The sequence below is a fragment of the Balearica regulorum genome, chromosome 1 (assembly GCF_011004875.1).
Source record: "Balearica regulorum gibbericeps isolate bBalReg1 chromosome 1, bBalReg1.pri, whole genome shotgun sequence".
In the NCBI taxonomy this organism is placed as follows: Eukaryota; Metazoa; Chordata; class Aves; order Gruiformes; family Gruidae; genus Balearica; species Balearica regulorum.
In genome coordinates this window covers 4,965,488-4,976,754 of record NC_046184.1, presented here as the reverse complement: position 1 = coordinate 4,976,754, position 11,267 = coordinate 4,965,488, and the positions used below count along the sequence as shown (strand labels likewise).

At 45.7% G+C, this 11,267-nt stretch overlaps 1 protein-coding gene across 1 annotated transcript in view; it reads left to right on the top strand.

The window, feature by feature from the left end:
- Positions 1-2,245: 2,245 nt before the first annotated feature.
- ITIH5 (inter-alpha-trypsin inhibitor heavy chain 5) overlaps positions 2,246-11,267 on the top strand; it is a 52,295-nt gene continuing 43,273 nt past the window's right edge. Inside the window, exons 1-3 of the mRNA XM_010301853.2 lie at positions 2,246-2,499; positions 5,990-6,034; positions 9,964-10,127. Of these exons, the coding sequence (XP_010300155.2) occupies positions 2,380-2,499; positions 5,990-6,034; positions 9,964-10,127 (329 nt within the window). The 5' untranslated portion in view covers positions 2,246-2,379. The remainder of the gene's footprint in view (positions 2,500-5,989; positions 6,035-9,963; positions 10,128-11,267) is intronic.

Sequence of the window (11,267 nt, the reverse complement as noted above, 5' to 3'; positions counted from 1 at the left end):
TCCCCATCCTGCCCAGGCTCTACTGTTACCTCTAGGGTTAGCATGGTAATTTTGACTGACTTACTTTTATAGAGGTGCCTTGGTATCCTCTAGGTTTTTCCAAAACAGTAGGAAAATCATCCTATATGTATTGTTTTAAGTGCCAGTTTCCAGCATTTCTAAGCATATGCCGGAGAGCTGCAAGACTTTTATTCAGCCGTGGCCTCTAGTGAAACATGGACAGAGCAGGTTGAGGAGCAGCCCATCCTAATACCAGTAGTGAGGGCAGGGGAGGCTGCAGCCCCCCTTCATCTGGAGCTCGGACATGTGCTCATTCTTCTGTGTCTGAGCTGGACAAGACATGCAGAAGCTGGAATAAACTAGATGCAGCTGAAAAATACTTCAAAACATTTTTTGTGTATCCTTAAACAAGATCTCAGCCTGAACCATTGTTTTGAAGTCTTTCTTGAACCCCAACTGCATTGCTGAGTTCTCTTCCATCTCCCTTTGAAATGGTAAGGACCTGAGAGTAATGCCTTGACCATCTTTTGGCAGGGACCAGATCAGCACAGGAACCATTTGGGGTGCCTCTGGGGGCCTGAAGCATCTTGCCCCAGCCTCTCTCCGGCTTTCTCCCACCATCTTCTCCTCTCCAGCCACATAAGCCCTTCGTCGTTCCCTGCCGTGCTGCCCAGCTCTACAGCTCCCATCGGGGATGTGGCCACTCCAGAGGCCCTTGTACTTGCCCATGGTGGAGTGGTTCCAGCAGGAAAGGGGCTGGCCAGGAGTTTGATTCCTTCCCTCCTGCTGGCAATGCCACAAGGGGCCTGTGTGTGACCACAGTGTGGCTACAGCCTAAGCCTCGACCACTGATTTGCTAAAGGGGAGTTCCAAAGGTATCAACCTTGCTGTCCCTTCTCTTTACTCCAGCTCCTCTCATCCCCTCTGTATGGGCAGCAAGCACCTTCCTGCTCCTCCACTACACATGCTAGATTTAGAGTGCTCCCAGGATATATGCTTTTAGCAGACATATGCTTTCAGGTGGGTGCACAGGTGTCTGTCCAGAAGGAGAAACTCCAGTGGTCCAAGGGTGTGTTGATACATCCCGGCAAGGCTGGAGAGACATTGAGACACTCTCCGGACTGTCACTGCTATGGACTGGAGCTGAAGGAAAACAGCTTCAGTCCCTGATGACCCAGCGCTGGCAAGGAAAAGGAAAATACAGTGGTTTGAATCCTGACAGGTTTGTGCGTGCAGCATCTAGAATCTGCAAAAAAAAAAACCCAAACAAAGAGAGGAAATTTGGGTCTGCTGGATTTAAGAAGTTACTGCTGGCATAGAAAAATGAAGTAGCATAAATGTGTCTGATTTGGGCTTAACTGAGCGCTGCAGATGCAAGTTTCTGAACGCCTGGGGATGAGACGTGCTGGCCTGTGCCAGCTGGCACAGCCGCGCCTGGGGAACGTCCCTGGTGGGGACTTGGCCGGTGGCTGCCTTCACCCTGGGGCTGGCCGGGGAGGAGAGGGCTCTGCCTCTGGGAAAGGGAGGGAAGAGCAGGAGGCTCACCCCAGCTTTGCCCAGCTGAGAATCGGAGTCCAGATGACAAGAGAGAGGAGTGATAGTATGGGTCTCGGCTGTCTTTGCCAGCGGGGAGGCACCTGGCTGCTGGATGGGGTGCCAAGGCGAGGGTGTGGAGGGAGCCCTGCCCTGCTTCGGGATGGCAGGCCCCAGGGCAGCTTTCACAAACAGACCAGGGCTCTCCAGACTGGGGAGAAGGTAGGAGCATGCTTTTTCATACGTATCATGGCATAAGCCATTCAGGCCTGCCTGTGTCCATGGCTGACAACATGAGGAGATACCCCTGCAGCCCAGCATGTTCTTCCAGCTCCCACCAGTGCTGGGCACCATCCCCTCGGGCAGGTGCTGTGTGGCAGCAGTCATCTTAGGCCCTGTCTCAGTGCCCACCCAGGTGGAGGAAATGTCTCCTCAGCCTCCCCCCCTGCTGAGGGCCACCATGGTGCTGGGGTGCTGCTGGTGCCAAAGAGACGGGCGGAAGCGCCTCACGGAGCCCTGGCACAAGAGGTGAGATGGGGGCTGAGGCTGGGGGCGGCATCAAGAGGGGCATGGTGGTGGTTTGTGCCCATGAGACCCCTGGCTGAGGTGAGTAGCTGCAGGATGGAAACCCTGCAGGGATCCCCCGCAGCCCCTGGCAGCACGGGAAGCCGCCCTGAGTAGAAAAGGGGCCGGTCCCGAGCTGGGAAGGAGGAGAAGAGGGTGGGTCATCTCGTCTCCTGTCAGCCTCCTCGCAGCCTGTCCGGCAGCACAGGCAGCAGCTTTAGGCAGCGGGGTTTTCCTCTCACATTCGGGGCAGGGAGCCCTGGCCAGCACTCCCCCTCCACCATGATCCTTTGGCTGTGGCTCTGCTGGGGTTTCTCCACCTCGGCAGGGCAGCCTGACTCGGAGCTGATGGCAAGGTACCTGGAAGACAAGCTGATGGCAGACTACAGCATCATGGAGCAGGTAGGTTTTAAGGCGGTCGTTGTTTGGCAGCATCCAGTGGCTAGGGTTAAGCTGTCCCCTCTTAACTGTCAGTATCAACAGACAGGGCAGTTTTTGCTAAAACTGTATTTATTGCACCCATCCCTGCAGCATGCCCATGGCTGCGGCTCAGGTCCGTGGGAGACTGCTACTAAGGAGCAAGGCAGTTGTTGGAGGTGTTAAGCCAGTAAAGCACCAGCACCCTCCTGAGCTGGGTGCTACTGCCTGGGGACAGGTTCAAAGCTGACATCCCCATAGCTGTGCTAAGGAGGCATTTCACAGGAGCAACGGAGTTAACGCAGTGTCCTGGCCGCATGCCAGTCTGAGTAATTCAGAGTATTTCAGGCTCGGAGGAAAGTTTTTCTGCCTACCGTATCAGTCTTACCGTACTTGATTTTTAACTCATGCTGAATGAAATCAACCACATGAGTTTCAGCTTGTAAAATGCATCTTGACCAGGAGAGAAAAAAATGAATTCTGCAAGTGAGGGCTGTTACACTGTGTCATTGCGTAGCTTAGATTTTCTGAGGAAATAGGGCTGAAAGGGCAATGAACTTTTTGCAAGTTAGCAAGAGATTTTGGATGGTGTTTTGGGAGGCTGTGATTTCAAAGGCTGAGCTTCAGACCTGTGCTCACATGCTTCAGGTCCATACCAGCTATCATGTGTTACTTTGGTCACTTAGGGCATCGGTCAGTTGTCTAAGTTTGATCAGATCTGAGAGGCTCTGTAGTATCTGAGATACCCATGTGGGGCTGGCAGATACAATGCAGGACCTGTGGAAGACCTGTGCCTTGCTGGAGGCCAGGTGGGATGCTCTAGTGTGTCTAAAGTGTCAGTGAATGCCTGTATTTGGCATCTTCTGCCATACGATAAGCGGAAAGGGTGAGACTTTTCATATACGTATCTGTGCCTGTCTCAGAGTTGGTAATTTGGTTGCTCATCCCACCCATTCTAGAATGGGAAGAATTTCTTTGCAGTACAAGGACCTCAGCAACTTTGTTGTCCATCCTGATTACTGTGAACGCATATTTCTTCTTGGGGAATTCAGCTACAAATCAACATTGTCTTGCAGACCCACCTGTCCAAGTGGAAGAGAATATCTCCACCCCTGTTCTGCCAGTGGAGTGGTATCTGGGAATGCTCACTCATCTGCTTTAGAGAGAAAATCAGTTGTGAAGCTCAAGGAACTGGCTCACAGTGTTGAAATGACCTGGCTGATCTTGCTTGAGGCAGATAAGGGTGTTTTCACAGGAGCTATGTTGCTGGCAGATGAGTGGCAGCAGTAACTTCCAACAGAAAAGCACTGATGTATAAATAGAGGTGGTGATCTAGTCCCTTGGGACAGCTACATCTAGAAGAGGACATCTGTCCATCCTCACTGAACACATGAGGCAAGTTAAGAAGAGGCAAGTGCTTCCCTAGATCAACATACTACATTCCCTATAAGCAAATATCTAATTCTGGAGAGCATATAAGGCTGTGTTTAACTGGAAAGATCTTCCTACACAAAGGCAAGTACGGATACAGGTCTTTGCAGGATTATTGTATTTGCAATGAGTGTGGATTACTTGTTGGCTCATCCAATGATTGACCACTCTGCTAAGGTAGTTGACAAGGTTACTAGTTATTACCATTGCACTAGAGGTAGTTCTTCTGGACAGCTCTTCACAGATAGTTGGGTTGCTACTGCCCAGCTTCTTCCCTGTATACCATGCTAAGACTAGCAGATGGCAACAGCTATGGGGTCACTATCAGCAATTATTGGGCTTTAATGAGTGCTTTGGAAGGCCTTAAAAATAAAGGTAGATGGGAACTTGGAAATTGTTCCATTGGATGATGCTAAGTGAAGCTAGCAGGTTCAAACCACTTTGATGGACTGATCAGTATCATCAACCCTGCAGTACTGCTTTGGCAGTAGTCATGAAGTCCTAGCAAAGAGAATACTGTTATCTGGTGATCCTTCGCTACTCACTGATGTCTGCTGGCTATCCTCAAGACTTCAGAAGGTAGCTTTTGAAGGAGCCAAGTCATACAACACCTTCTTATGCAAATCAGCAAATAAATAAATTGAGTGTGTGGTAGGGGAAGATAAAACCAGTAACCAAATTTCCAGTTTCACCTATTAGTAGAAAACATTGTGACTGTTCCATACAGGATGACAGGTGGATTTGTTTCAAAAGGCAATCCTGTAGTAAAAAAAGTACTGAGGATCACTGATGTCTCATCCCTGCCTCTGCTCCAAGCAGAACAACTTCACAGACATTTGTCTGGCTTGTTCTGAAGGACCTACAGTGATGGAGACTGCAGTCTCTCACAGCAGGCTCCTGAGGTGCTTTATGTGCCTGAGGTAATATACCCAGACAGAAAGTTTCTTCCAAAATTTAAACTTCAGAGATTTCCTCTCCGCTCCATTGAGAATTTCGCAGGGACCTGTTTTTCCTTGGTTCTAATTTCACAAGATGTTGTAAAAATAATGAAGAAAGAAATAGACTCATAGAATCATAGAATCATAGAATGGTTTGGGTTGGAAGGGACCTCAAAGCCCATCTAGTTCCAACCCCCCTGCCATGGGGGGACCTCAAAGCCATCTAGTTCCAACCCTCCACTAGACCAGGTTGCCCAAAGCCCCATCCAACCTGGCCTTGAACACTTCTAAGGATGGGGCATCCACAGCTTCTCTGGGTAACCTATATAAGGATATATAAATAATAAGGATTCTAGCAGAGGACACTCTTTAGTTTCCCCATTGGGCTTTCCTTAGTTTCTCAATGCATGATACAAACAGACATAAAATCATCTCTTTGGCAAGAAGTGCTGTTATTTCAGTGTAAATCAACAGAAAGGGTAAATCAGGTAAAAAAAAAAAATCATTGCATTCTTCTGCTCTCTGGAGTTTCACCGACATTTTAAGAAATCACTTGGCATCCCTCATTGGCAAGAGACTTGTACTCTCTGTTTTGGGAGGGATTTGATTTGGAGTTGTTGCTAAGCTGAGACTTACACCATGTGCAGGGAAGAAGTCAGAGGAGTTGTTGTTGTTGTGAATGGCAACACAATGAGTACAATTGCGTTGTCATAGGTGAAGCACTTAATTTCGTAATAAAAGCTGTGGCTGAGTTTAAATATCTTTATTCCCTTTTTTCACATGACTAGTGCTTTTTCCAGGACCAAGACATAGCATCCAGGGCTAGGGCTAAAGGCTGAGGTTCCTGTCTTCATATAGAGGGTCTCTTGACAAGTAGCATTTGCAAAACACACAGTACCTCCTTGCCTGCAATAGCCACATTCCACTGCTGAGCTTTGATCAATGGGACTGTTAATATACACGAGATTTAAGTTTTAATTTTAACCAGAGGAGCATTTGAACCTGGCCATGGGTGATCAGTCACACAAACCCATGTCTGGATTTAAACAAGTGACATGTCTTCTGTAAGTTGACTAGGCTCCACTAACTCCCTTAACTCTTTGCAGGTTGCGCGCCGTGTTCCAAGACAGGCCAAATTTTTGCAGAGGCTGGTATGTATCACACTGTGTCTTTATTTTACCTCATGGGAATTACATTTGGTCTATGCATAAATGTGTGCGTGCATCCCTGTGCCCAGGAAGGAACTATGTCAGTGGGTGATGGTAGGGTGAGATTCTAGGTAAAAAAATCTTAATTTTGATCAATGCAACAGGTACAGGTTCTTATAATACTTCCCGATACATCTGCTCAACCCCAGATTTGGAGAGAGAACATCCAATGTTACAAACCTCAACCATGCAGTGAACATAAGCCTGATGAAATCTCATTGAATTTGAAGAGAAAGGGTGAGTTTGCTTTGAAATTTGAAGATGTCTGTTGTTCTCTGTTGATGCAGAGGCTAAAATTTACTGAAGGATGGAAAAAACCAAGGAAGCCTTCTTTCGGCATGGGAACCATACTTTAAGATAGAAACCTGTAATTGTGAGATGTACAGCAAATCTGTGAGATCTGGCTATATTTCTGCACTGAGACTTGCATGGCTTAGATCAAAACTTTGGCTAAAGAGGCAGCCAGTGAAATTACTGTTCATGGCCAGTTATTTTTCTGGCTTTTCTGAGGGATGGGGGCTTCCCAGCTGAGGACTGGAGGAACTCATTTCACACACTGAGCAGCCATCACATGATGTCAATAGCTTCTGGTCCCTTTGATCTTTGACAGATTTGAATCAGCAGCATACAGGAGAGCAGCTCTCAGTCTTATTACCAGTTTCTTACTTCTAATCTGAGATACGGTCAATTTGTTTTGATGAAAACAACTGATAAAGGTAAAAACATGGAGTGCATTTAATAGATCTTCAGCTCTTTTCTGTCTTTCCAAACACTTGATGTAAACAAGCATAAAATCATTTGTTTGGCAAGAAAAATTCAGCTCCCAGTTCATCATAATAACCAGGACACCTTCATAAAGCATCCAGCCAACCTGCCACATAGCAGCGTGCTAATCTGTCACCTTGGCATTGCCTAGTTTTCTTTTTAATAGGGATAATAAATCACAGCAATAATAATATTAAACAAATGGTTTGTTTTGTTTTTTTCCTTTGTGGTGCCTCTCATCTTCTGAAGGCCTTAATAAAAAGTGGAGAAAACAGGCATTTGCGCAGCTGTAAGTCAGAGCATCAGGCACTGACGGATTGTGCAAGAGCTCCAGGGAATGCACAAGAATCGTGGAGTGGAACTTGGGCTGCCTGCCAAGCCTGACCTAGCAACCTGTTTGAAAACTGCCTCTGCCCCCATCGTTTATATTTTCTATATACAAGGAATGGCAGATCCCTTCCAGGGATGGGAAGATGAATCAATTCTTTCATCCTCAGTTGTACATGATGCCCTTGTTCAGTGCTTGCTATCTCCAGCAGCAACTCCTAACCACCAGGAAGAAGGAGAAGTGTTGAATGTCTTTTTTTGTTCATTTGTTTTTGCCATTCCTCAGCCTGTGAGGATATCAGAGCTGGAGCTTGTTCAGTGGGATAGAGAGATATAACAGAGGTCAGTTGAAGCCAGCAAACAGTAGATTCAGAGCAATGTGGTTCTACATATAAAATATCATTAAGCTGCGGAACTCCTTGCTACAAGATGTTGCAGCTGCTAAAAGTTTACATGGATTCAAAAAGCAGCTGTGTAAAGTCATAGAAGAAAAATCCACAGAGGTTTACTAAGCGCAAAATGCCATCCTTGTTCAAGAGTTCCTTCAGCCACAAATTGGGAAATCTGAAAACTGAGAGAATATTTCTGGGTAGTATCAGTGCAGGTTGGGCTGATTTTACGGTCTTCTCTGACCAGGTACTATTAATCCCTGCCAGTGATAGGCTATAGGGTTAGAATTGTTTTTGTTCTCACCCAATGCAGCCATTCTTAGGTTCTTGTCATAACAAGAGCAAGCCCATGTCCTCTGTCATATTCCTAAGAATTTCTGGCTTCAGATGAATCCATCACTGCATTCACATTGTTAGACTCAGTGTCAGATCTCACTGCAGAACCACTTGTATCTCAAGTAAAAGGCAAAAAAGGCAAAGAGCTTGATCCTCTTTTGCTGTTGAGCTGTCAACTGTGTTTGAACCCACAGCTTATGATGAAATGCAGAACATGGGAGTGGATGCAGAAGATCTGGAACCAAAGAATTTGCTGTAGTTTCAGATTCTTTATTTTACTTTTGTTATTAAATCCTCTATATCTCTTGCTATGCCACAGGAAATTAGTGGTATGGAAGACTGAATGAAACATCAGCTCATTATATGTGGAAATGTTCCTACAACACTACTTCTAATCAAAACTGCCCATCTTCTTCACCTTCAGGATAAGACTGCAGAGCCATGCCTATGTATCAGGAAAGGTCCTAAGAACAGCAGGGCCTGGTTCTAATCAACAGTGATTGAGTAAAAGCCACTAGTGGCCTAAAGGGGGGATATTAAATCTGAGCAGATGTGTTCTAGTCTAGATCCATCTCACTGAGCTGTCTGAAATCAGTGAGATGAATCACACCCTAAAAGTGCTAATTTCTTGCCATTGTGCTCCATATGAGTTGAGCCTGCGCTAAGCAGGACGATTGTGGACACAGAGCATATCACACATTCTCCAGCTGTTAAAGATATCTATTACAATTAGGTTCATTTGCCTGGAATTCACTAGCCCAGCAGCTTGGTTAGTTGGATGCTAGGTAATAATACTGCTTCTGATGCCATCATCTACTACAGAAATGTTCTTGTTTCATACTTATACAAACACTTGCTCCCTTTGTTAAGTGATTTGTGAAAATTATTTTTGTTCAGAAAAAAAGCCTGGAAGTACAGCTGAAGAACGTGTTCTTCTCTTCACAATCTTTTGTGGCTGTGACTTTTTATCAACCTCAATAGGAAGAGTCTCAGTTTATTTGTCGCAGTAAAGTTTCTCTGTATGTGCAATGTATTTTTCTCTTTAGCATCCTTCTGCTTTTGAGGGTTCAGTCTTTGGCTGTTTAAAGCAACATACAGATTTTTTTTTTTTTTACATGGACTGCTTATGGTTAAATACACTGAAGTCTTCCAGGAAGAAAACCGTTGAGCTCCATGGAGATGTTGCTGTCAAAAAATCACATTAGACTGGAGAAATGCTCCAACCCAGGACTTGTGCAACAAAACACATTCTCAAGAAGCAGGAATTGGCTTTGAGCTTCCATTGCTACATCATGTGTCATTCATTGCAGTCCCTGCTGCTTCTCTGCTGGAAGGAATCCAGTGTGGGCTAAAAGGCTTAAAATATTTTGTCTGAGACGTCACAGTGTCAGTGTTTCTTATTAAGCCTCTTCCATCCATTGGCTGAGACATCCAGGATGGATTCTCAACAGAGGAGGACTCAACCTACTCCATTGACAGCAGTTTTTCTGTTTACATAACTTATAGATCTGATTGTGTGAATTTGAAGATGCTGCTTCATACGCAGTGATCTCAGTCTTTCAAGAGGTCTTATATCCTCTCTTGTGCTCAGTCCACAGGGCAGTTTCTCTGACATCAGTTCTGGACCCTATGGGAACATAAATGTGGCTTCTCTTCCCAGGCCAGAAGGGACTAATCCTGATCCTCTCACACAGACAGAGTTGAAGGGTGCAATTTAGGATATGGGTAGCTTTAGTCAGTGTGTTTTACAACATAAAGGTTGGTATTACCAGAGCTCTCATTCTTCCTGAACCCTTCCCAAGCATTGGAGAGTGACTGTGGCCTTTGCTCCTGTGCGTGAACAAAGGCAGTACCATGTTCATGGTTTACCTTTTGCAGCTCACCTGAAATTTTGAGGGCAAGCCCACCTTGCCTGCTGTTGACTGTTTTTCATAGAGGAGTCTAATACTGATATGGCTGTTTGCTTGAGCATTTTAAGTATTAAAGCCACTGAAGCACTGAAGGGGTGATTTATCTAGCTGTCAGTGTTAATAGGTAACCTTTTGATACCTACAGGAAACCAGGCCTCGGATGTCTGAATTCACTGTGAAATCCACCATCATTTCTCGGTATGCTTTCACCACAGTGTCGTGCACAATGGTGAACAGCGGATCTGAGGCACGCGAAGGTGTGTTTGAGATGCAGATCCCAGCTGCAGCCTTCATCTCCAACTTTACCGTGTAAGTAAGTAATGCTGACAGCTGGGCAGACAATGGTTCTCCCATCCCACAGATAGCTCTCTGAGATTTCAAAAAATAGCTAATCTGCAGTAGGACTTATGAAGTCCTTTTTACATTTCTTTGGGAAAAATAAAGCACACATATGATATAGTCCATCTGAGAATGGTCATGGCCCCAAAGCACAGAGCAAGTCCCTGGATGACAAGATGCTAAGATTCAAGTCCTCAGTGTACATGGGGAAGAAAATTATTCTATTTCCAATCTGAGTGTCTCTTAACAACTTCTTCTTCTCTTCTCTCTTTGATTTGGACCAAAAAATCTCTCCTAGCCCTCAGAAACCTTTCCAATTAAAGTTTCAGCAACACTGGCACACGATAGTTATCTTGTCTAACTGACTGTGGTGCCTAAGCAGCTCCTTGTTGTTCCAAGTTCTCCATTCTGTCAATGGAGGTGGAGAGTCAACTCCAAGTAGCAGATGGGTTCACTTGCTGCTGGAGGTGCTTGTCATTCTCTGTGTATAACAGAGCAGATGATAGATAGAGGGCAACCAAGCTCCTACTGAAATGGCTCACAAAGGAATAAATTAAGCTCTTGGTTCCAAAAACACATTCAGTTTGGTCATGCTCAGATTCCCCCACATGGATAGATATTGGGGCCACAACTTCAGACCTCACCATAGCAGACAGGGGACCAGCTCTTTTAGAAAGACTTCCATTTGGACTGAATGGGGAGAAAAACAGTCTTTTGCTATTGGCCAGCCAAAATGTATGTTAAGGGCTCTTTCCTTATGGAATCCATGGCCCTGTGTTGTAGTTTAATGCCAGCGGGCAACTAATCCGCACACAGCCACTCGCTCATTCCCCCCATGGCTGGATGGGGGAGAGAATCAGAAGACTAAAATAAGAAAACTCGTAGGTTGAGATAAAGACAGTTTAATAAGTAAAGCAAAAACTGTGCACACAAGCAAAGCAAAATGAGGAATTCATTCACCACTTCCCATGGGCAGGCAGATATTCAGCCAGCTACAGGAAAGCAGGGCTCCATCATGCATAACGATTGCTTGGGAAGACAAACGCCATCACTCTGAACATGCCCCTTTTCCTTCTTCTTCCCCCGGCTTTATATGCTGAGCGTGACGTC